The sequence below is a fragment of the Diabrotica undecimpunctata genome, chromosome 7, assembly GCF_040954645.1.
Source record: "Diabrotica undecimpunctata isolate CICGRU chromosome 7, icDiaUnde3, whole genome shotgun sequence".
NCBI lineage: Eukaryota > Metazoa > Arthropoda > Insecta > Coleoptera > Chrysomelidae > Diabrotica > Diabrotica undecimpunctata.
In genome coordinates, this window is record NC_092809.1 from 45417633 (window position 1) to 45445249 (window position 27617).

The window sequence follows — 27617 nt, forward strand, 5'->3', positions numbered from 1 at the left end:
TACCAAATTCAGCCTAATGTATGCATCAGAGTCATGAAAAATTGGACATTTCGGATAAGCGTCACCTATCGAAGAAAGAAATGAATTTAGGGATTAAAATACTAGATATGGTACAGCTTAAAATGAAACGAATACTTTAGTTAGACAAATAAAATGGGAACACTTGCAGAACTTCTCAAAACCGACGGAACACTACTTCTACAGAACACAAAAAAAAAAAGAAATATGGGAAATAATCATTGGACAAAAAAAAAAGAACTAATAAAACCAAAACACATTCAGAAGATAACATGTGCAGACTGCTTTCGATTCCTATTTGCTAAAGGTGACGATAATGAACTACCAACATCAGAAGTGACGACAAACGAAGAAATAAGTATTGAGGGGAAAGAGGTAAAGGAAGCATTAAGCATATTAAAAAATAGAAAATCACCGAGAGAGGACAGAATACCAAACAAACTCATAAAATACGGAGGATCAGATCTGACCAAACAACTATTAAAACTAATCAAAAAATATTAGAATAAAACAGAATTCCCCAAAAATGGAGATCATGCATTCTAATACGTCCCTTTAAAAAGGAAGACAAATCAGAAAATTACAGAGGAATTATTTTATTAAACACAACATTAAAATAAACAAACAAAGTGATTTACTAAGATGTAAATTGGAGCTGGAAAGTCATATAACAGAACAAGTGATGCAGCTTAAATAGCTAAGCATTACATTATCTAGATACGAAAAGCTCGAAACTGAAATGGTAGATCAAGTGAATAGAGCAAACAGAGCAGCAGGTTGTCCAAATGAAACAATATGGAAAAATACAACTATCGGGAAAGAAATAAAAGGCAGAATTTACAAAACAGTCATCAGACCAATAGTGACATACGCGGCAGAAACATGACCTGACACATAGAAGACCAAAAGGATGTTAGAAACAGCAGAGATGAAAACACTTGGAAAAATTAATGGTAAGATACTATGGGACAGAGTTATAAGTAAAGATATACGACGTAGATGCAAAGTGGAGAACATCAAGAACTCTATAAGAAATAGAAGAGTAGATTGGAAATATTATATAAGCCGAATGACAACAAATAGAGTACTAAAGCGGGCAAGATGGCAAGAGACGGTTCTCCAATTGAAAGACGATCAGTAGGAAGACCACGAGAACGATGGAACAACTTATTGGAGGAATATTAAAAAAACAGACAGTCGTGTCTACATAAAAAGAAGATGATGTAGAGAAGAAACTTAAAACAATTTTGAAAAAAGCAGGTTAAGATAATGCAGAGGAAAATTAATTATTTGACAGCAAGTTATTTTCAATGTAAAGTGGTTGAAGGAGAAAAAAGTTTAATACACAATCTTAATCCCAATAAGTATTACTACTCTACTATTTGAAGAATTTTCCAATATTATGCAAACCTCGAAATGCTACGCCCTATCACATAACACTAAGAGTAATCTATAATATTTACTAGAACCAAACTGCCAACATTAAAGTACATGATAAGTTGACAAGGGCAATGTCGATAGATATGGGTGTAACACAAGGGTGCATGCTGTCTCCGTTGTTATATAAGATGAAGAAGAATAGTTTTTAAGGTTATATTGATTAGGTCTACCATTTTATGCAAATGTCTCTTATTGGGTATAAACAACATTTATTCGTATTTATTTTCAATATGTTTTATTCAAAATATTAAAAAAACTATATTGACAAAATATTCAACAATTTATCCAAATTTGATGCACCTACTCACATATTTTATTAATCAGTACTCAAAACACATTAAAATTTTCATTGATAAGGTTCGTTTACTCACTCAAGGTATGCAATAGTGAACATAATCTAAGGAATATAATCTAATTTTATTTGAGTGATGTTGCACTTTATTATCTCACTGTCTTTGACTAGTTTATTATATAAAGTGTAAAGTGTCGAATTTGTGTTAGGTGAAAACAGGTAAGCAGAATTTTATTTGATTTACGTATAAGCATTAGATAAAAACTAATTTAATCTATTTAAAATTGTTGGTATTCTTTACTGCTTAGTCTGTTTATAACGTAATTAATAATTTTTGTAAAATATATATTTTTTTTAATTTTTAAAGGTGTCAGACATTAATAAATGCCTTGTTTTTTATCACTGTAATTTTTTATACCTTGTTTTTTAAAACGGCTTGCAATCTTAAAAACTTAAGTTGATAGTTGATAGTTGTAGTTTGACCAGCGTGGTAAATTCCCTTTATTATATTAAAGACAAATTAAAGAAGTAAATCTAAGTATTGAAACTTCACCTTTTGGATAATTGATTTATTCACCTCATTTTCCGTCTCAGGCGTCTCCTATGTTATCATACATTATGTGTTAATAGCTGATACAGTACGTTAAGTTTTAAATAAATATACACCCTATAAATCGCAACACTGCACCCCGTCAACTTTCCGCGAACCTCTGTTGACCGGTCGCCAATAATTTCGCCTTCAAAGCAGTTCAAAGCAGTTCTTTAAAGCAATAATAGCGTAGATTTTTAATTTTTTTTTTTTTTTTTATCAACAGGTCTTTCCGATTGTGGCTCACGTTTCTCGGGCAATCGCGGTTGTGTTTTATTTTCGGCGTATCCCTGTGGGGATTTTCCGCACTTCACTCGCGTCGTCTTGGCTGCTTAATGTCCGTTTGCCACTTTCACGTACCGCGTTAACTATCTTCTGTCTTCATTGGGTTGCTCTTGCTGGGTGGTCGTCTCGGATTGATACTGCTTTGCTTTGTCGCGTTATACTTCTGATAAACTGGTATCTGGTATGCGTTTGCTGCATCTCTTTGTCCAATGTTCATCTTCTGATTCTGGTTTCTCATCGCTTTTATTCAGTTTTATATTTTTTTCATCGTCTTTTGATTTTTGATGTCGGTGTATTACTAAGGTGGTGAGGTTTGTCCATAACCCTGCTATAATTATGTAGCTGCATCCTATTGTTTGATATATTCTTAACCCATTCAGTATTATTTCACAAGCATATGTAATTGTTCTATATATTAAATATACACCAATCAGGCCACTGGTGATATTTCCTAGTGTGGATAACCATCCTCATATTCTATTGAAAGTGGAGTGAGCGATCTCTTTTAATTCATTTTCGTCAAACATTTTGGTTAATGTATACCCTTGATTTATTGTGTCTTGGCCTGCTGTCCTTCTGGTGATTATGTTCTCTACTGCTTTTCTTTCTGATCCGAAAGTGACTATTCTTTGTGGTTCTTATATTTCTTGTTGTGTGTATATTCCGCCAGCTGCTAATGGTTGTAGTGGTACCATGTCTATTAATGATTCTGTTTCTACTGTGATTTCTGTTGGATTGACGGCCTTGGTTGGGTCTTGTGTCAAGCTGATCCATTGTTCTTCTACGTAGTACATCGGAGGTGTTAATAAATTTTGATTGGTTTAGTAGTGAGATCGGTAGTTCATGGAAACATTTGTTTGTTCTTCGTATGGTCACTGGTTTCGGTGTGCATTGCATTATGTAAAGTACTTCTCCTAGTACTCTTCCTGTGTACCCTGGCATGGTCTGCATGAGTTCACTGAGAGCGTTAGGTAGGGATGGTGCCATTAGTAATTTGTTTTTTTAAATTTCTCTCTTTGTTTGACATCGTCGCAGTACTGTGTCTAAGTATAGATTTTCTATTTCTCTTTGGTAGGCTTGTTCGGTGTAAAGGAATTTGCTATTAATATAGGTCATTAGGTCTACGTTTTGAGGAAGGAGTGGCATACTAGGATTTATTTTGTTGTTTACAAGGAAATTTACTAGGATTCGGGGGTGTTCTGTTTGCCATACTTCTGTGTTACAGATTATAGCCCTTTTGTGTAGCGTTAAATATGTTTTTATTTTGTTCTACTATTACCAGCTCTTCTAGGGATTGTTTATTAGTGATCTTTTCACCGTGCCCTCTATAAAGTTGTGACAATTGACTTTCACAACTGTTGTCTTTGTATTGTTCCCAGGTTATTTCGCCTATTGTAGAGTCGAAGCAATAGCCATTGATGAATGGGCATGTTACTCCCTCTCGTAGGTGGATTTCATTGTCTTCTATGCTTACTGTAGCTTGGTAGTCGGATACTGTTATTTTTACTGTTACTAGTATTACTACGTCTTTCAACGTTCTACCATTTTCTTGATATAGTATCCCGTAGCATTCGCCGTTTTCTTGAAGGCTGCCATGTGCTGTGATTGACGCTGAGGTGGTCCCATTTAATGTTATTTGCCCTATGGTTTTCTTGTAAAGTTGTATTGATCGGTAGCGGTGTAGATTTCGGCATTCTTCTGCTCCTATCTTCTCAATGTAATTGTCTAGTCCTCCATCGACTATGGAAGTGTGGCTGTACATCCCACAGTGGAACATGAGTCTATCCACCGTGATGAGGCAGGTCATTACTCTTTGCGTCTCGAATGCCTTCCTTTGTATAATCTGCACTGTGACATTCTCTTTGTTGTATGACGTCTCTGGTGGTGAACAGGGTTTGACTTCCCTTAAGGATATGGCGGTAATGTTTGATCTGTGGTCATTGCAGTCGTAAGCTATTAGTCCTTCTGCCTGGTTTGTTGTTTCTGCTGCCAGGAATATTATAGTTAACAATGTAATCGGTTTTGGAACTGTATCCATGGTTTTCTTTGCGGTTTCTGTAACAAATCGCACTGTTATTACTGCCCGAGCAGTCGCACTCCCGTAAGCAAACTTTAGCTAGCATTAGTACCTTCTACGCGTAAGTCCAAAGCGCATCTTAACCTATAATTACAAGTATAGCTGCTGATTGCAGACAGTTGTAGCGATATCTTTACATAGATCTGACTTATAAACTAATATACATTGTATTGCACATTAGTATGCCTTATGAACATAACTAATAAATAAAATTGATATCTAAGTACTTATTAAAAGATTATATTGATAATTGGGACTTTGTATTTTTAAACGATTACAATATACTATATATGGTCTTTCTGTTATATATACACCCTGTATAGTTGAGTCTTAATTTTCAACTTGTCATCACTTATTGTTTACACTATCATATGTGTACTGAATTCTGCTTTACCTGAAGAATATTTTAATTGACCCTATCTTCAAATGTATTCCTTAAAATTCAAGATTATTACTTAACTCTTTCCTAAAATTTTAAAATAAACTTTAATTCCATTTCCGAAAAATTTTCCTTAATATTTCCTAACAAATTTTGGTTTCCCTTTAAAATAATTACAAGATAGAATTGAATGAAACGTTATTCTCAATTTTCAAATGATTATGATATTTATGTTTCAAGGCTATTTAATTACATTTTGCTGTGGCTGCTAATATTTTATGTACTCACGTTATTGAAGAAATTTGATACTGACTAATATTATGAACTCTTGGTGTTTGTTATTAACTACATTTTTTTAATTGTTGACGATTTCTAAATTTGACCTTTAATTTTTCAGTGTTTTATAACACTTCCGTTCCTAGAAATAATGATACTTGCTATACGGTGGTAATGTGAATGTCATTAAAGGAAAGTTTATTTATAATAAGAACACAACAGACGAACGAGATAATCAGCTGAGCATATTACGTTAGTTTATTATTGTTGTAATGTATATTTTTGACTTATACCTAGTAATGATATCCCTCTATATCGGATTTCTTACTTTATTGAATTCCTTGTTAAAATTTTAGCATTATTCGAGCGGCCGTCTCTTGTAATACCAAACTTTTAACTTTTCTTTCTAGATAATCTGTTACGTGGTGCGGGTATTTCCGCAAAATTACTTTTTCTTGCATTCTGAGGTGTAAGATACTGTTTATTCGAAATCTTATGTCCTAAGAGTTCCTATTCTAGAAAACATGAACATATTTCTGTTCATCGATTTTTCTTCTCTTTTAAAAAAATTTCATACTTGTTAGTTCTTCTTGCATCGTAAATAAAATTTTAAATATACGGATCATAATAATAAAATGTTTAACCGTTTCTTCATTTTAATCCATTATGTAGTTACTGTATTGTCGTGCTGGAGCCTCAGGACTCTTAGCGGGTTGGGATTCAAGTACCACCCTAGCTTATCCTCTTAGCAGCCTCCTGCTCGACGTAGGTTTCAACATTAAGGTCGAACCATATGCAGTTTGCCTACATTCCTGTTAAAAAAATCTACTTCTGGCACTGTATTCGTATTCGCATGCGGTGCGAAATATGCTCTCGCTGTGCCTCTATTTCTGTGGCATCTCACCTGTGTCCATTGATTATTCTTTCTTCTTCGTTGTGATTGCAAATCTCCTCTGTTTCTATAAAATCTACTACGATATATCCTCGTATCATGTCTTTCATATTCACTTATATTTCCATTATGCGTTACTGTTAAAGGTCCTACTATGTCCATTGACGTAATTTCCCATGGTCTAGTAACTGCTGTAAATTTTTGTAATGGCGCTTTTCTGAAATGCGGGGAAGTTTTCCTTCTGTTACAAGAATCGCATTTTTGACAATAAGCTCAGCTGCAGGCCAGACGATATTTCCTCTATCTTTTTAAAAATTCGTCACCAAAATACATACAAAAAAGACTCCAACTGTTTAACAACATTTGGTTTTCCCAACAATTCCCATCACTATGGAGATAATCCTTAACGATTCCTATCAAAAAGACGATCAATCTCCAAACACGTTAAACTCATACAGGACAATCTCTCTCAATTGTACATTATGTAAACTTTTAGAAAAAATAATTAGTAAAAGATAACTTTGGTATATTAAACAAAATAATATTCTCGACAAATTTTAATCAGGCTTTAGACCAAATCGATGCACCATGGACAATCTTCTACTTATTCGATCCACAGTTATGCATGCACTATTCAACAAAAATGAAGTAATTGCAATCTCCCTTGATATCGAAAGCGCTTTTGACTCTATACCGATTTCTTTAATACTAAACAAACTAAGTCAGATCATACAACCTCAAACATCCTCACATCATACAACCAAAAAAGGGTCTGTTCTAAGCAGCATACTATTTTTCCTTAGTATAAACGATTTAAGTTCCTTCATAAATGATCCTGTACAATATGGAATATATGCTGACGACATAATATGAGTCTGTCATGGAAAGGTCACATCCACCACAAACACTTTACTACAGAACACGGTAACTAAGATAAACAACTGGGCCAGTCAATCTGGCCTTAACTTCTCCCCATCGAAGTCCAAAGTTATTCATTTTACCAGAAGACAAAACACGCAATCTCCAACCATTTCTCTGAATAAAAATTTTCTCCAAGTAGTAGATCAAATAAAGCTTCTCGGCATTATTTTCGATAAAAACTTTCCTGGAGACCACATATTCGAGAACTTAAGGTCAGCTGCCTTCAAAAAATAAATCTCCTTAAATCACTAGCTCATTATAGTTGGGGAGCCGATAAGGAAACACTATTAAAAATATACCGAGCTGTTATCCGTCCAAAAATTGACTACGGTAACAATCTCTACATGTCCTCAAGTAAATCAGTACTACGTTTACTAAATATAGAATACACGAAGAATGTTTCGAACTTCTACTTCATCCAAGACGACAACAACTTCTACTGCTGGTTTTCGCTAGAGTTTCAGCAAATCCTACAAACAATCTCATCTATAATAGACAACTACCAGTTACTAATAATTCTAGAATGGTACCGTCCACTATACAAATGTCAATTCCGTATTTATAAAATATCAATCTATTGTCCACCATCCCTTTCAGGGTCTGTCAAACTTCTCCATGGATATGCAAACTTCTGAATCTTAATATCGAGTATGATATGGTAAATTTAAGAAGTTAAAGAAAATAAATATATAGAGAATATAACTGATTGTTAAATAAAATAAAATTAGAATTGTAATCTCAAGTAAAATCAACTGTTAAAATAAGGTCTTAGTTAGTACAGTATTGCCCAAAATAAACATTACTGAAACTGAAATATAAATTTTTCTTTGTGCGCGCTGTCATATTCATATTAACTAGTATAGACCTGTCAAGTAATCCTTAAACAATTAATTATTAAGGACTAATTATTGTTAAAAATTGTGTTAAGTACAGAGGAGAAAGTGTTTCTTGTGGAGCAATATTTTTGCTCATACGGAATCGGCCGATGTAATAGTGCAAGTCTGCAATTAATACGTGTGTGATCAATTCACACAACGGTTTAATAAACGTTCTCCAAGTAATGCTGTAATTTTGAAGGCTTTTGAAAAGTTTAAAAATACGGGTAATGTATTGTGCCAATGAAAAGGAAACTCAGGATGTCCCAGGACAGTTAACAACAACGATAACCATGAACGTGTTTTTGAGCGAATCTTGAAAAATGCGAAAGCCATCCAGACAAGAACAGAGTTGCATCTTGGCTTAAAACGAACTTCCTTGCAAAGAATCCTGAAGGAGCTGAGTGCATTTTCGTATGTGATTTAGGTACATCAACAATTACATCCCAGCATATTTTCATTTGTCAGGCCATGAAATCGTCGCACAAATCGATTTCTGGGCTTTGTTATGAAGCTATTTTCTCGCGATAAAAAAAAATCTACTTGCTACAACAAGATTTGTGCTACAGCAGAAAAAATTATTTTGTACTTGAGGGACCTGATGGAAATTTTCCAAACTGATTTATTTGCTTATACGCTAAAAAATTTTTCAAAATTTATCTAGGGTCTATATGTCTTGGGACGAAAACGTCACTGGTGAAAAAAAAAATTTTCTTTCAAGAAAAGAAAATCCTGCACACAAAAAAAATATTTACTGGATACTTTACGCTGTTTTTTGGAATGCCACTAGCAAAAGCAAGATTTCAACGATATAGAAAAACTCGAAAAAGCTTACAGAAAAAGTGCCTTAATCATCACTATCTTCCGATATTTTTTCCTAAACCGGAACCCGCTGTCACCACTGTAATACTGCCGGGAACGACCGCTGTCACCACTGTAATAAACGCTGCTGTTAATAGTTTAATATCCACGTCTAGAATGTTAAGGGAGACTTAACTCTGGGAGCGGAGGAAGGCTTACTGGTCCAACTAGTCCGAACGGTTGCGATTCTGCCCTCACGGATTTACAATGGGGTAGGAAAATTTGGATAAGGGGATGAGGGACGTTCAGATGCAGGCTCTGTAAAGAGTTAGAGGTTATTGGCTTGAGTTAGAAGCCGGAGAGATGTACAAAGCGAAAAGTGTGATCTCTTCTAGTCTCTACCTGAAACGGGCCGGGAAAGAACAAAGCCAATTTTCAAACTTACTATATATTAATAAATCGTAAATCTACAACTAAAACAACAAGATATACGAGATAGCTAATTATGGTTTTATCAAATTTTGCGAAGGGAGACGAGAAGAGACTTTACCAAAGAGTATAAAAGGCGGACAACCTACTATTAATTGGTTTTTCCCATTGGTTAGTATTTATGTTTCGTTACCTTAGCGTATTTAGGCCCTAGCTAAAGAATACGCCATGTAGTCTGAGTGAACTCTGGGAGTACTGTACGCTATCACGATTTTAAGAGAGACGAAAATTCGGTACTTATATTCTCTACCTTCCCGTCGGATACGATGCCGCGCTAACTGAGCTGATTCACACCGGGACGGCTAATCGATTAACACCTCCTAGGTCGCCTAGCACTCCCTGTCAGGCCCGGTCGTCCGAACACTACTCCCTGGTCCGGTCGCCCGAACACTACTGCCTGGCCCGGTCGTCGAGCACTCACTGCCTAGTTGCGTCAAGTACCCCCTGGTCCGGTCGCCCGAACACTACCGCCTGGCCCGGTCGTCGAGCACTCACTGCCTGGTCCGGTCGCCCGAACACTACCGCCTCGTTGACCAATTTTTTTCCTTTTTATGTACCGCGAATGCGTACCCTCAATTACCCGTCACAGTCCGAAGTCAAGCGTCGCGTCTTACCGTTTTCCCCTAGAGTTTTTGCTGATCGTGCCATCCAATTTTTAAAAATTCGGAGCTTGTGTTAAACTAGGTCGAATTGTTATTCTTTGTTTAATTTGAAATGTATACGTTAAACTGTGTCGAATTTTTTTATTCTTTATTTAATTTGGAGTATATAATGATTATTTAATTAATTATAATTATTTTTTCTAGGCTAACTACCCCTTATTTTGTTTCTTTTATTTTCTTGCTATGTTGACTTGTTACATACCGGGCTAACTGATTAACGATTGCGTTTGGGGGGTGGGGTTGTTTTCCTTGGGTATGTGGCTGATACGTTACAGAAGCGTTGCTAGAGAGTTAGATGGTACTGTAACAAAAAAGTGGAAAAAGCACGGCACAAGAATTTTAAATATTCGAAAACGCAGCAGCTTTATTCAGACGGCTGACTACTTTCGAAGAATGAAGTTTTGTAAAACTCTAATAACGAAGGCTAATGATGAACCAAATTTTAGTGCGAGAAAACCAGCACAGAAGTGTTGTTTACCGAACTCAACGTCCTCAAAAATTAACATCTGCACTGGCATTTAAGGAGACCACATAATAGGTCCATTTTTTATTGAGGACAACTTGAATAGTAGAGTATACCTTGATTTGTTACAGAATCGTGTTCTTCTCACTACTCTCAATCTTCCTGATGTAAATCTGGAGAATGTTTGGTTTCGTCAAGACGGCTGTTCAGTTCACAACGCTCGAATAATTAGGGAGTATTTATAAAATATACTTTATCAAATCGAGTTATTAGTGAAACATGCGATATTAAGTGGCCTGCGTGATATCCAGATCTTACACCCATGAGTTTCTTTTTTTTTTACGACATTCAAATACATCACCGACGATCATCCTGAGGCTAGAGCCCAAAATTTGGATAACTTAAAAAATCGAGTAAGAGAAGTCTCCAATTCTGTTACAGCACAAACTCTTTCATCTGTCTGCAAAAGTTTTTATAATAGATTTGGATACTGTTTAGTAGCAGAAGGTCAAATATTTCAATTATTTCTGTAGGGCATAAATAAGTATTTCTTATTTTATTAGGAATTATTTTTTATTTTCAATAAAAGTATTTTTTTGTTTAATTTGTTTAAAGAAATGCGCTTTTATTTTTTAATTCAACCACAAAAATTGTTTCACCTTATTAAGAACCGATACAAATGCACCGCTTTTTAAAGGTCAATGTATTTTTATCGAGTTTATGTTATAACATAAGAAATGAACCGGGCATATTGATGAAAACAAAAATCAAAGGACGGAGGTGTATATCATATGGATTATGTGTTACTAACTGTCACATTGTCGTTCAGGACGTATCGACAAATCTGCCGTCGCCAAACACATGTTGGGAAGCGGAGAACATCGGATACTGTTTGAAGAAACGGAGATGCTGGATATAACATCTCAGTACTACCAACGGTTATATCGGGAAGCGGTGGAAATATATAAGCATCCAAACAATCGGATAAAAGAAGGACTAAGAATTAACAAAACATGGATATTGATATTAAAATCCGCAAACAACCCTCCCACTAATCACGAAAAAAGAAAAGCTACAAACGACGACAAGCCCCTTCACGCCGAAACCAGTGGAGGGGAGGCGAGTAGTAAATATAAATATGACCTCCGTAGTACAACACGGCGTCAGTTTCAGCTTACAAGCGAAGCAGTAACATCTCCAGAAGATGCCAACCACTAGTGTTGGCGAAACGTCGTGAACTAATCCCAGAATACAGCCGCCTAACAGCCCGAACAAACAGTCAAACATTATTCCATGTGTTCTATCAAGAGCTGATACGTGGGAGTCTCAGTCATTATTTTTTTAATTACTTCTTGATTCTAGTTGACAGTTGTGCGGTAGTTTGTCCTCCCTAAGTGTACCAGTAGTCTTGTAATTATTTAGGCACAAAAAATTGAACAATGTGACACTCGTAAATAAATTGTCCAAATAAAATATTTACGGCAGACCAGGATTTGGTAATATTTCGAGCATTATAACAAAGAGCTGTATTTTTACCAAATAGCTCTTTGTATTCAGACACAGTATATCGATTCTTTCCCTTGTACATGTCAAAATTTATCAGGTATCTATCGCACGTATATATCCACTAGATCTTAAAGTCAAATCTAATCGGTTTTTCTCTGATACATTACATAGCTTCGCTAACGAGAGTATTTTTCATACCTCCACGTAAATCCCAATAGTGTGTTTTTGAAGGTTTAACGTCGTAACCGCTGACAAGCAAAATCCCTATGAAACATTTAATTTCTTCAGAATTTAAATAAGGAATCAGGACAATTCTTGAAAGAAGCATATTTAGTTGACTCGGTTTGTAGTAGATTAATTACATCATTATCAATAAATTCTTCGAATGTATTTAACAAGACATTTCACGACAATTTTTATAGTTTGGCTATAAAGAGTTTAGTTTGACACCCTGATAAATTGTCCACAGTACCTCCAGTATCCTCGTCTGCAGAATCTTCGTCTGTCAAAACATGACTTGGTTTGTGATTTCTAACCGGTGGTTCTATGAATATTTCCTCTGCGTACTCAATGTAATTAAAGCTTCGTGCTATATATATATATATATATATATATATATATATATATATATATATATATATATATATTAGAATTATTTCGACCAAAAATTAATTTATAAATAAGTTCGAATTATCGGGTAAAGTGGTCTGTAATGAAAATCTTTCGTTTTTCTAAATTACTCAATATTTCGCCATTTATTTAACAGCTTCTTCAGGAGTAAACTAAAACAATTTGAACATTACAAAAAATGGCGTACAAATACATTTTAAAACACTTACAGAATTTAAAAGATTTCACAAATAAAAAATGACATTGAAGTATTTGAAATATTGAATGTCAAGGTTAAATTGTCTTAAGCACGTTCGTTACAGCTATACGATAAAAAATTAAAATTATTTCAAATGTAAAAATAAAAATAACAATAAAAGAAAAGTAAGAAGAATAATATTTCTTTGATGAATTATTAAGGTTAGTTGTTATTAAGATGAATGTTGGCTATTTTGAATATTTATAAATTTTTTTCAATATGTTACAATATATGTTACTTAACTGTCCAGTGTCCGTTTTATAATTTAAAGTGTTTTTATTTTTGTTAATGTAATAATAATTTTTATTTCTTGAGATGTATTACATTAACAAAAATAAAAACACTTTAAATTATAAAACGGACACTGGACAGTTAAGTAACATATATTGTAACATATTGAAAAAAAATTTATAAATATTCAAAATAGCCAACATTCATCTTAATAACAACTAACCTTAATAATTCATCAAAGAAATATTATTCTTCTAACTTTTCTTTTATTGTTATTTTTATTTTTACATTTAAAATAATTTTAATTTTTTATCGTATAGCTGTAACGAACGTGCTTAAGACAATTTAATCTTGACATTCAATGTTTCAAATACTTCAATGTCATTTTTTATTTGTGAAATCTTTTAAATTCTGTAAGTGTTTTAAAATGTATTTGTACGCCATTTTTTGTAATGTTCAAATTGTTTTAGTTTACTCCTGAAGAAGCTGTTAAATAAATGGCGAAATATTGAGTAATTTAGAAAAACGAAAGATTTTCATTACAGACCACTTTACCCGATAATTCGAACTTATTTATATATATATATATATATATATATATATATATATATATATATATATATATAATATATAATATATATAATATATATATATATAATATATATAATATATAATATATAATATATATATATATATATATATATATATATATATATATATATATATATATATATATATATATATATATATATATATTAAATGGCCAAATATATGGCCTAGGAAGACAAATTCGTTAAACTTCCCGTGCTCGAATCGGTATCAAGAAAGTGTTATAAATCATTTCAGCATATCCCAGCCTCATCAGACACTTGGGCTGATACAAATTCAAACCTGGAAAGTACAAAGAATGTCTCCTAAATCTTCACCACCGCAGTGGTTAGCGTACAGAGGAGCCACCTGCTTTGGCGGCCATCAACGAAAACGATATAATAATATCGTTTCCTGTCCTCTGTGCTATGTGAAATATGTAAAGGATTAAATCTTCTAGTGTCAGTCCAGTTCTATTTTTTCTAGAGTTGCCGTGAAAATCTTTGAAATACCTAATTTTCATTTATTTTCAAGACTGCATCTTTTGAAGATTTGTTTCTGATGTATAAGGAGCAATATTAGCTTCAGAAAGTTGTCGTTCGACAGCGGGAGTATTAGAAAGGGTGGAAAGCTAAAAATCTTCATCCGTGCAAATATTTGGTCCCTATGGAACAATGCCACTTATTTTAAAGCCCTTTTGAGCTTTTTTTATGGTAGGTACATGAACAAATGCGCGATTAAAAATTCCAGATACTTCAAATGGTGTTATTTTCTGGTGAACATTTTATCTCATAAAGAGTGAACATTTATTTTAATAGGCAGATTTTAGCGGCCCAAAAAATGTCACATCCAGTGACATAAGGATTCCATTTTCACGGCAAAATTCATAAGCATATAAAGAACAATGACTGCTGTGATTATCAAGCAACAGCAATGCTGGGCCTTTAAAGTAGATGCGTGTTTATTAAAATCCTCCTCCTCCGAATTGCCTTCTCTGTTGAGGTTGGCGATTAATATGGCAAATTTTATAGCATTTATTAAAATGCTTAAGCCAAATCAAGAATAACTCTTCATTCATCCAGCCTTTGGCTGAGCATTCATATATTGCGCCTACTGGTCCATTGCGTTTGAGCTGGAAAAACTATATTTAAATTTGTAAAAAAAGGCCTTCTTTATGTTTCCATAAATTACCCGCCAGATAATTACACATCCTATGGGTATTTTGATTACATAAAATTGGTTGAGATGACCCAGGTGAAAGTCCTAGTGCAGATTTCTTTGTCAAATACGTTTAAAACGAGTAGAGAAAACGTAAAATGTTATCAGATAAAATACCTGCTGCGTCAATAATGATGGAAAACAGGCACCCTATCTTTAATCAGCCCTTTAAAGACCTAATGCACCTCCTTGTGGAGGTGCAATAGGTCTTTATGAATGCTACAAACGTCATCAGCACAGCTAACCTAAATTTAAAAGTTGTACATTGTGATAATTGAAATAGCTAGACAATCTTTTATGTACTTAATTGCTCATTATCAAAATTTTTAGGTCACAGTCAACATGTCAATCATTACAACCAGCTCATTAATCAATTTTCTTGTAATAATAGCAACGATAGTATTTACTGCTATTATATACATAAAATATAAATATACATATTGGAAAAGGAAAGGTGTAGTACAACTAAAACCCACATTTCCTTATGGAAACCATGGAAGTACTCTTCCTCAAGGAATTGCATTAGGTAGGATAGTACAGAAGTTCTATGATGAGTTTAACAGAAAAGGACTGAAGTTGGGAGGTATGTAGATATAAACTAAACGAAATAAATTACTGAATTATTTTGTAAATGTTTTTATTTAGATAAAACTTTGAATAAAACACATTGATTTGTATTAATGAGTAAGGGTATGTTCTTGCGTTTAATTTGTTATTCTCAATATTGTAATAATATAAAAGAACAGAGTTTTACCTTGTCGAAAACTTTTTTAATATCGATATACATGATACTCTACTGATTTCTTATTAATTTGCTTTATGGCGAATGATGCATATCTAGGTACACGATATTACAGTATGAAAACGTTATTGTTCATCTGCTAAGCTTATCCTCTGATTTATTCGTTTTTGCCAAATTTAGTAGGTTCAGTAGTTTCAGGATGCTATTTAACAAGTCTAATCTATCAATCTAGCCTTCTTCGGTCTATCTTTCGACATAGGCCTCCCCAATCCTTTTCCATTCTTCTCTGTCTGTTGCTACAGTCATCCACCTAGAGCCCACGTGCTTCTTGATATCATCTGCCCATCTCATTTGGGGCCTTCGTCTGCTTCGTTTATATTCCCACGGTCTCCAACGTATAAGAATTTTGTTAAATCGGTCTTCTTTTTGTCTTATATTGTATCCGGCAAATCTCCATTTCAATTTTGCCACTTCTTGTCTAACATCCCTCACTGTTGTTTCCTCTCTTGTCCACTCGTTTCTCTTTTTCTCCATTAGTCTTATGTGCAAGATTTGTCTTTCCATTGCTCTTTGGGATTTTATAATTTTGTCGATGTTTGCTTTTGTAAATGTCCACGTTTGGGAACCATAAGTGAGAACAGGTAGTACGCATTGATTGTATACTTTGGTCTTAAGATGCTGTTGATATCTTTTGTTTTTAAGAATGTAGCTTAGTTTGCCAAATGCCGCCCATGCCAGTCTAACTCGTCTTTTTATCTCTGCTGTTTGGTTTTCTTTGTTAAGTTTTATAGTTTGACCCAGATATATATAATCCTGAACTTGTTCTATTTCATCTTATTCGATCCTCATTGTGATGTCTTCATCTGTGATTTTGGTGATGATTATGATTTATGATTATATGATTATATTATTATTATGATATACTTATGATTTTGGTCTTGCTGTAACTCATATTAAGGCCTATCTTTCCAGCTACTACGTCCAGTTCTTTCATCATTTCAAATAATTCTTCTTTTTTATCGGTTATCAATGCGATGTCATCGGCGTATCTTAGATGGTTCAAGCGTTGTCCACAAATTTTTATACCTTTTTCTTCCATTCTAATATTTTAAAAATATCTTCCAGAGCCTGATTGAAAAGTTTCGGTGATATTGTGTCACCCTGTCTCACGCCTCTATTTATTGGTATTGATTTTGTTCCTTCATATACTTAAATTGTTGTTTTGGCTTGCTTATATATTGGCTATTAGTTCCATATATCTGTGGTCAATTCTGCTGTTAATCAAAGAACTTTTCACTGCCCAATGTTCGACACTGTCGAAAGCCTTTTAAAAATCTATGAACGCTATATATAGAGGAATGTGGTATTCATTTGCTTGTTCTATAAGTATTTTCATACTTATTAAATGGTCACTTGTGCTGAATCCCTTTCTAAAACCAGCTTGTTCTTTCGACTGGTATCCGTCGAATTTTGTCGTCAATCTATTGGTTAAAATTTTTGTTAGGAGTTTATACATTACATTGAGGAGTGTTATAGGACTGTAGTTTTTTATATCTGCTTTATCCCCTGTCTTCTGTAGGATAATGGTTACGGATTCCTTCCAGTTGTTTGAAATTCTTTTTCCTTTTAATATCTTGTTAAAAAGGGAATGTAGAGTATTAATTACTTACTTTTCCACCATATTTCAGCATCTCTGTAGTTATTCCATCTTTTCCAGGCGATTTGTTGTTTTTCATTTCTTTCAATGCCTTCTTTATTTCTGATTTGCTTATTTCTGGCTGTAGCTCTGAGTTGACATTTTTTATTTTAGCCTTAATTTCGTTTTTAATTTCTTCTGGTGGATCCTTTTTTGTTTTATATAATTCTGAGTAGAAATGGTGGATTATATTTATGATGTCATCTTTAATGTTTGTAATAGTAGTGTAAATTTAAAATTCCGACTTAAATCCGCCTTTGCGTCAGCAGAAATGTTGATTTTAAAGGTGAATCGTTTTTGCTCAATATCTCCGCCATTTTTTACTTTTCGACAAAAATAGTACAGACTGAAATTATTGCAAATGCTATTTTCCACAATTTCTTTTTAACAAATTTTTTTGTGCGGTTGATATTTTCCGAGTTAAGGGAAAATAGTAGAAGGGGGGAAGAAGTATACTATTTTGAGAAACAATATAGCTAAAGACTATTTATCGATTCAATATTGAGCATTATTATAAACATTCTTTATGCTTTAAGCTTAAATTAAAATTATCAACATCCCTCAAAAGACATATGGTATGAGGTATTTTATCCAAGAACATTATTTTATCGGCACTTGTTGGATTTCAAAGTTATTGAAGATGAAATACAAGTCATTATCATGTGAAATTTCCGATTTGTTTCATATACCAAACACACACTTAAACCAATATGTTCTTACTAGGTCGGTGGATCCTTTAACTAACACAAAATTCAGTCTATTCTTGATATTTAATAAAGATGGTAAAATATACATAAAATTTAGTTGAATCAGTTGTTTATGGACGGATATTTACACTTTCAAAGCAATAAATAACCTTTTAAGCTTTATTTATATTATTTTTTATGTATAATAATTGAATTGGATATTGGAGTAGCACACTTCAATATAAAAATACTGTCGATTTATGAATATTTTAAGGTAACAATCTAAGAGCACTTAAAAAATGTTGAGTTTCTCCCATACATTTTATTAGGTATCAAGTATTCATCTTGAGATTTAGCAACATCTTAAAAAATTTTAAAATCGTAAGATATAAGACAATCATGAAATCGTCAGATTTGTCTTCAATTCGTGAGATTTCACGATAAATCGTGAAGAGTGACATTGGCATCACTCAAGAGTCAGTTGGAGGTATTGGAAGTATTAGTGACAGCTACTAAGCGGGGTGAGGGCGTATGCGCAGTTTTCTGCAATTGGCGACCACTTATAGGAGAGTGGTCTACGATCGTAAACCGCGCGACTACCAAAGGGTTAAAACAACAATCTATTATAAAAATACAAAGATAATACGATGAATGTGGTAATGTTGGAAACCTTTCTACAACAGAATATCCTAACATCAGCTTACCATTTTCTTGTAGTACAAGAAAAATTCAAATTGAAAATAAAAACTGAGCTTTTCGAGAAATTTGTTTTTACAATTAATAATCAAAATAATAGTATTCTTTATTTTTAACAGTATCACTTCAGATCTATTGTATTATATTGGTATATTTTTCAAACTTCTTCCTGTGCCCTGCTCGATTATCGTGCTTTAGCAGTGGCGCACCCGGGAGGGGGGGTTTGGGGGTTAAACCTCTTTCCTCCCAGGGCCCTATTCCGACACTGTTACTCACACATTTTAAGGACTCAAAATGGAGGTAACATCATAAAAAAAAATTCGGTTACCAACCAAACCCCCCTCCCCCCTGAGTGCGCTACTAACTGTTAAATGGGCTATACTAATCTTGTTGACAGCAGCTCGAAAAAGGGATGCAGAGGATCTTCTAAACCATTCTCTTAGGTTTTTGAGCTATGACGTTCGTATTCGACCTAGTCCCATTCTTCCGTCTCTCTTCTTCTCTTCTACTTCTTGGAGATCTCTCGATCTGTTTAATTCTGAAGCTGGCTCTGTGTTAATTTCCTGGGAGGTAGATTGCCAACTATCCCTCCATCTTTTAGGTGGTCTTCTGGGAGGTCTTGCCTCGGTACGAACTCTATCTACGTAACTTACCCACAGAATTCTCCTATACACCCAAATTTCAAAGGCTTTAGCTTTTCTTAGAAGTGTAGGTATTCGATAAAGTCCAACCTTCGATACCATATAAAAGAAAAGTGAACACATAACCTTACTAATCCAATTTTCAGTCTCAAAGTAATATTGTTTTCACATACGATTTTCTTTATCTTAAAAAATTTAACTCTGGCTTTCTCCATACGTATTTTAATTCCTGTGCATATGTACCAGTTTTCATTTAGATTACAACCAAGATCTCTCTCTTGTCGTTTCATCAGTACTGAAGATCGTAATTTCTTTCAATATTCCTAACAATTTTTCTCTATTGGTCTCTATCTTCAGCTGCTCTGAGAGCTTCGCAGAATGAGTTTCCAGCTGAATTCTTAATTTGGTCGAACCATCTAGTTGGTGATCATCCTCTTGATATTTTCCCCGAAACGTTTTCAGAAACAATTAATCTCTCCAAATTATCGTCACCTCTACGAACCACGTGACCGAAAAATTGCAGAATACGTTGCAGACATATTGTGGACAGCCTTTTTTTTAGTCTCGAATTGGTTTAGTATGGAAACGTTTGTCCTATGAGCTGTCCAAGGTATGCGCAGCATTCTTCTCCAGAACCACATCTTAAAAGCATCAATTTTATGGCGCTCACGTCCACGAAGAGTCGAAGTCCCTGCCCCGTATAGAAATATTGAGAATACAAGGGCATTCACCAGTATCGGCTTGATATTTTAAGAGATAGATCTTTTCAAACTTTAGTTAGGCAACTCATCGCATTTTTGCCATACCAATACGTCTCCAAACTTCTGCTTCACAGTTACCATCGTTAGTTATACTAGACCCAAGATGGACAAAACTGTCCATTATCTGGTATTCCTATAACATGTTAGTCAGTTGAATAGTATGGAATCTGTTGATCACCATTATTTTTGTCCTAGCTTTATTGATTTTCAGACCAACTTTATTGCTTTCATACTCAACTCTTCGCAAGAGATTAAACATTTTTTGCTGATTAACTGTTATAAGTGTAGTGTCTTCAGAATCTTAAATTTAAGATTTTCCTACCAGCCATTGTTACTCCACCGGCCCATCCATCTAAAGCCATCCTCATGACATGTTCACTATAAATCTTGAATAAGTCAGGTGACAACACGCATCATTCTCTAACATTTCTCTCGGTCTTGAATTGGTTTGAAAACTTCAGATCTAGTCGTACTGTTGCTATATTGGACGTACAGATTTTTAATAAGTGTCATCACGTGCATTGGTGTGCCCATGTCTATTAAAATGGACTACAGATTTATCCAGGTTACACAATCAAATGCCTTTTGGTAGTCAACGAAGCATATAATCATAGGTACTTAAAATTCTCCAGACTTATTAATGAGGATTTGTTCCCGTGTACCTTTACCCTTTACAAACCCCGCTTCTTCCTGAGGTATTTGTTGATGTAGATAGGTTGTTAATCTGTTTTTGATGATATGCAACATCTAGCATGTGTTATTAGTAACAGTGTACGGTAGTTTTCACATCTGTTAGTAGTTCTGGTAGTTTCACATCTAATATAAATTGAGGTACACCAATCAGATGGCCACTTTCCTGAATTCCAAACAGCGACACAGATAGAATGGATGATATGTAATCCTTTGTTACCTAGTAACTGTAGTATTTCACCTGGTATTGAATCAATGCCTGGAGATTTATTTCTCTTAGAGATTTAATTGCATCTTTGATTTCAGCGAGTAAGACAGTAGGTTCTCTAGGGTAGTCAGAGGGTCATTAATTTTCTGCTGTTACCTTGTTATTTTTAAATAGCTCGCCACAGTAGTTTCGCCATGTTTCCAATATTTCGTTAGCATCGGTCGTTAGATTACCTTCCTTATCTATTACAGACCACGTTTGAAATTTGAATCCCTGGTAAGCTTTTTGATCTTCTGAGGTTTATTTCGATAGCCACATTTCTCTATATCTCTGCATATTTGAGAGATAAAATCAGCTTTCTCTTTGCAGCACTGTTTTCTGATTTCTTTCGATAACGCTCTGTGATTCATCGTTTGTTCCGTATTTAGTTTTACATTCTTCTCTGCGTTGAATCACAGTGCACGTATTATTGAATATCCACAGCTTACGGCCCATGGAAACCGCTGCCTCACAGTCTTTTGCAGCCCTGATTACCTTATATTTTCGATAGAACCTAGTCCTCTCAGAGTCACTATCTACTTGGCCTAGAGAAACTAGGTTTTGATGGAAGTCATTGATTTTTGATGAATTTAGAGACATGACTTTTCTTAGGGGTCTTCTTTTGGGGACTTTAAAACGGAGTCGAATGTTCAATACCAGGAGTTGATGATCGCTTCCACAGTATGTGCCAGGATATGTTTTACAGTTGGTGTAAGTTTCAGAAGGTCAACTTTACTGACAATCATCACCTTTGTCTTTGTAGTGTTGTGATTTTTTAATTTGCATTAGATTCAACACTTTTCAAACCCTTGAATAAAATATTGATTTTTTTAGGTGTATATATGGGTTTAAGTCCTCAGTTGGTAGTGGTAGATCCAGAATATGCTAAGGATATTTTGACCACAGATTTTCAATACTTTACAGACAGAGAAATATATATTAATAAAAAGAATCCTATAACGGTCAACATACTTTCACAAGAAGGTGCAGAATGGAAAGAAACCAGAGTAAGCAAAATATTTGTACTTGTACTTTATTTAAAGTGAATATTTTTTTATTTAAAATAAAAATTTATAAAGTACTAAAGACGGACAGAATAATAAGTAAATCGTCTTAAGTGACTTTATTTGGAGTAAACTACAATTTCGATTCTAGTAGATCATTTGACCAGTGTCTTTTTAATAAAACAATTTAATTCCGAGGTTAATTTTAAGTAGTTATCTTACATGCCGTTATGCAAAAAACAAAGGTATTAACATTTGAAGAGCTTCTTGCAAAATAGTGGTAAGCCACAAAATAATAAAACCGAGATATTGATGTTTAAAGTTTTAAAAAAATCTAGAAAATATTGCTTGAAATGTACAAACCTTAACGCTTGTTATTTAATTATGTTATTTATTAAATTCCATGTGCATTTATTATTTCACATAAAAAAACACATATTTACATAAAAAAGATGTTTATTCGAAAAAAATGTGGCTTAACATATTCTTAAATTAAAAAAATCGTAACACAAAAAAATAAACTAAGTTATGTTTCTACAATGTCCACTTCTTTTCTTAAGCTTTTTATATTTTCCAGTTTATTTTTCGCAATTTTCAGAGGATCGTTATATTTCTTGAGAATGTTTGACAACTCTATTGTTACAGGTCTGCCTTTCCTTAAGATATTAACTTCTTGATAGTCTCCATTGATAGTGTGTTTGACAAAAATTGACCTCACTTTTTCTAATTTAAATTGAAAACTGTAAATTTTTGCAAAATTTAAGCTCTGCTTGTCCGGAAAACGTGCATTTTTATTAATATTATTGAGAAGAGGTTCAAAACTGTAAAAATCATTTTGGGTCATCTGGGTAACAACAAAAGGGTTCTTTTTATTTGCTTTGGTAATAATATCTACCCAACCTTCTGGCGAATAAATAATGGGTGCACGGTTTCTCTGACGCTTCTCAATTTAAGCAAAATCTCGGTCTAATGGCATAACAGAATGACCACTAACCAGAAAGTGATGCGTTATTTGTTTAAATTTCTTTTCCCTGACTAACTGCAACGAAAAAGCAATTAACTGCCAATTCTTGTTCTGACCAGGACAGTTATCGGTAAAAACAACGAGTTCGTCATAATGTGACTTGTTCTTCAAAAATTTCATCACAACAGAAATAACCTCATCTGCTCCACGCTTAGCTTGATCTTCGGTCCATAAGTACATGTGTCCTTTATCATTGGTACAGTCGTGAATCCCTAAGTTATAAAGCCACAGTTTTCTGCAGTAAAATGCAGGACCGATGGTTAATTTTGGCAGCGGCATACTTTGCTGTAAGTCAAACGAGATTACCAATTTTGATTTGTTTGTAACACATTCGTTTTTTTCAGTTTTTAGCAAAGTTTGCATTGCGTCAGCTCGAGCAATATGTACGTTTAAGAAAGTAGTTAGCTCTTTTTCTTGTTCTTCGTTATTAACGTCTTTTGATGCCTGAATTTTATTAGTCGTCTCATCACAAGTCTTACACGTATCAGAACGAGGTAATTTAAACCCTATGTTATAATGAGTACAAAATATTTTTCTGTACGCACTTTCTTTAACTGGCGTAATATTCATTTCTCTACACCATGGCACATAAAAATCTGTATATAGTCCTGTAATTGCCATATCACAGTTCAGATATTCTTTTTTATATTTTTGGCTCTGCTATAGTGACTTTGGTATTTGGGAATGGATTCAATATGAGTTTTGACTGATTGAATCTGTTCCTCTGAATGTTTATTAGGTCTGTTTGTGTGCTTACCTCTCTTATAAGGAATAGGAACCATAGCCCCGAGTGACTTCATTTTAAAAATATTTTCACTTCTTTCACGAGATTTTTGAAGACCATGAACACTTAGGAATTCAGTCTTGCATACTTTAATTTCCATCTCCCCTATATTAACCAAATATTCAGCGGTAAATTTTCTTCTAGAAATGTTGCGTTTTTGTTTTTTCTTATACGATCTATTCGTATTTTTTACTCTGATACACCCAAAGAGATAGCTATTTTGAAGGTCGAATGAGCCTAACTCTCAAAATTTCTTAAATAGATGTTCATGATTACCTTGCAGTTTCTCCCTACATTTATTTTTACATTCACACGGTTCGCCAATTTCACGTGAACTAAAAATCGTCTTGGTTTTCTTCGAAGTATACTGCTGTCCAGAATTACGACTTCTTTTTCTGTCATTTCGATCATAGTGTTCCTCATTTCTTTGTCTCTATCTTGTTGGTTTTCTCTTCCCCGGATTTACCTCCTTATCTTCAAAAAGCCTTGATATTGGTTCCTGCCATTCATCCTAAAATACAACCAAAAATGACTGCATTAGACTCTAGAATTTGCGAATATTTCAGAATTTTCATATCAACAACTCGATAAACCACATGGCATACCATTTTTTTCCATGTAATATACACGAAATATTTTTGTACAAAAACATGGTAAGCCAAAAAATCAGAAAAAAAGCTTACCTCGCTAGATTGAGACGAAAAATCATCGCTACTGGGCCTAAAGTCTTTATCTGCTATACTATCATCACTATCATCAATAAAATTTACATTTAAAGAGCTATTTTCGCTTAAAACCGCTCTTAATTCAGCACGTGCACCTGATGTCGACGCCATTTTGGTGTGGCTTACCACGGTTTACGCGAAAAAGTGAACAGAAACGGACTATTGCATAAACACGATTCATCAATAACTCCGCCATCTATTGCACTAATTACGAAATAATTTTTGTGTGGCTTAACATAGGTTTCTTTAAATACGTAATGCAATAAAATAGAATTCTGTAAAATTGTGGCTTACCAATATGTTGCAATAAGGTCTTCATTTATAAATTACTGCAAAATTAAGGATCTTTTGTTTTTTGTCTAAACTGTATAAGAAACGTGTAACCAAAAACGAACAGCTAATATAGCTCTAAAGGTAGAAAAATGGAAGAAGTATTTTGAAGAAATATATCAAGTTACATATAGAGATGAAGAAAGAGAAACAATATCGAACACAGAACAAGATAAAGAAGAATTGACCTATACAATAATAAAAGAGAAAATATGCAAACTTAAAAACGAGAAAACAGCAGGTAAGACGGAATATGTACAGAAATTATAAAATACGGTGGGGAGGCACTATACAGAAGGATTTCTGAACTAATAAAAAATATATGGAGTAAAGAAATAAAGACCGAAGAATGGAAAAAGGAAATTATAGTGACAATCCCAAAACAAGGAGACCATAGAATATGTAAAAACTACCGAGTAAGTAATTTGCTGAATGTAACATATGAAGTAATGACTGGTATAATTAGAGACAGACTAACAATATATACAGACAAACCATAGGAGATTACCAGTACGGTTTTAAAAAAGGAAGATCCACAATATACGCTAAAACAAGTGATAGAGAAAACATACTACTACGAAGGAGAAACACATATATTTTAAACAGGCGTTTGACAAACTAAACAGAAGAAACATATAGCGTTTTAAATTTTTTTTTAACTACGAAATATTTATATGTTAAAAATTTCTAAAGACGCCCCTGTTTGTCTGTTAGTAAAGATGTATTAACTGAGAATATTTTTTTGCTTTTGTTTACATTAAAATTCCCCTATTCTCTGTATGTATTGTGAGGTAAAAAATTCCAGTTACCCAATTTAAAAGTAGATGTTTCGAGATGTTTTTTTTTGTCGGTTCGTTGCTAAGAACGAGGTCAAGTGGATGGTAGATTGTTTGTTTAGGTTCGTAAGACCACAAACTGGTTGGAGACGTGAAAGGAAATTTATTTGGCGTTGAATTAAGATAACATAGAGAAGTCAAGCAAGAGATTTGAGACTAGATAGATGTTAGGGCGATTTTGAATCGCGAGTCGATTCAATTTTTTTGTGTAATGTCTTAAGACCGGTTAAGATGATAATACTCTTTGCATAATGGTAGTTTAGAACAGAGTAATCATCATAAGATTTGTGCAGTACACCGGAACTGAAGAAATTTTGGAAAATGATTATATAGGATGTCCCACCAGCTTTATTGTCGTTTGCCTGCTTGATCCAACCCCGTTTACGTCTTAGATCGTCGTTCCTAAAGTATGGAAATGGTTTCCTTGGTTTCTGTGGAGAATTTGTCCTTGCAGCTCCAATCCCAGAGATAGCAAGTTTTTTTTAAAGTTAAATGGAAAAGTTTGTGAATCAAGGTAACAATTAACATTTTAATTTTTTCCATTTTTCCAAATTAGACAGACATTTTTTTGCTAAAAGTAATAATTGCTTTCATTAAAATTTAAAAGGATTTGTAATAATTAATAAGTTGTAAATTTTATGGTTTAACTTAGCTGTCATTTTAATTTTTTTATTTAATGCTACCATATGACAGCTAACTTTATTATTTTCGATATTTATTTGTTTTGTTTGTTTTAAAAAAAGGTTAATCTCTGTGCGGTAACATTTGTAAGTTTTTGTAGTATCTCCAACCCCTGGAGTTTGTATACGGGCACATGTAAGTTTTTTTATTCTGTATTTTGCAACTATTTATATAGTATATTTTTGGTGCAATCTGTATTTTTGATAACTGTTTGTTAGAGACACAAATAAATGTTTAATTTATTGCTCCAACCATTTTGTTTATTTTAGTTTAGAAAAATCTCCTAACCTTTCTTTGTGTGTTTACTTTTTAGGAAGGAAGAGCCCTTTCTTCTTTCCTCCAGCAAGTTTAGGATCATTCAAAGCGGCGCCCTTATTCTAAATTGCTAGAAGCCTTTCCTTGTTATTTTATTTGCCCAATTGTCCAGGAGATTTGTGTAAGTACCCCTTTATTTCATTTTTTTGTAGCTGCCCAAATCCGAACCCTTGTCGTTCACTTATCCGCGACCCCAGCTCTCCAACAACCCCCTGAGTGCCGTTCGCACCAGTAACGATTGTTTTGCTTGCCCTATCTTCGCCCCTATAGTTTCTGTACCCAATTTTCTACCCCTATGTTCTTATCCTGAGGTAGGCAATATTTATATCACTACAAACATGATCTAAGACTTACAAGAGAGTAATAATATACCAAATAAAATTATAAAAATGATAAAAATGACAATTTGAGATTCCCAAGCAACAATAGACCCCGGAGGAGAAAGAATAGAAATAACAAAAACAAAAACATGGAGTAAGACAAAGAGATGCTCTATCAACGGTACTATTAATTTATTTCATTACGAGACAAGATAATAAAAAAACTGTCAAGCGCAGGAACGATAAACAAGAATGCAGTACAAATAATAGGATATGCGGACGATATAACCATAGAAGCAACAAGTAAAAAGGCTCTTAAAGAAAACCGTCCAAGAAATAGAAAACGAAGCCAAACTAAGAAGACTGGAAATAAATGTAAATAAAATAAAATACATAAACGTAAGTAAGAAAATAAATGACATAAATGACAGAACTTACAATAGATGCGCACAGTTTTGAAGTTGTTGAAACATTCAAATATTTGGGAGTACTAGTCAACACAAGAAATAAAAGTGTAGATATAAAAAGAATAATTTAAGCACGAAATATAGTGTTCTATAGAAATAAAA

At 33.8% G+C, this 27617-nt stretch overlaps 1 protein-coding gene across 1 annotated transcript in view; it reads left to right on the forward strand.

The window, feature by feature from the left end:
• The first annotated feature begins 1830 nt into the window (after positions 1 to 1830).
• Positions 1831 to 27617, forward strand: part of LOC140445281 (probable cytochrome P450 6a13) — a 46085-nt gene continuing 20298 nt past the window's right edge. Inside the window, exons 1-3 of the mRNA XM_072537210.1 lie at positions 1831 to 1969; positions 15201 to 15453; positions 21864 to 22036. Coding sequence (XP_072393311.1) covers positions 15213 to 15453; positions 21864 to 22036 — 414 coding nt within the window. The 5' untranslated portion in view covers positions 1831 to 1969; positions 15201 to 15212. The remainder of the gene's footprint in view (positions 1970 to 15200; positions 15454 to 21863; positions 22037 to 27617) is intronic.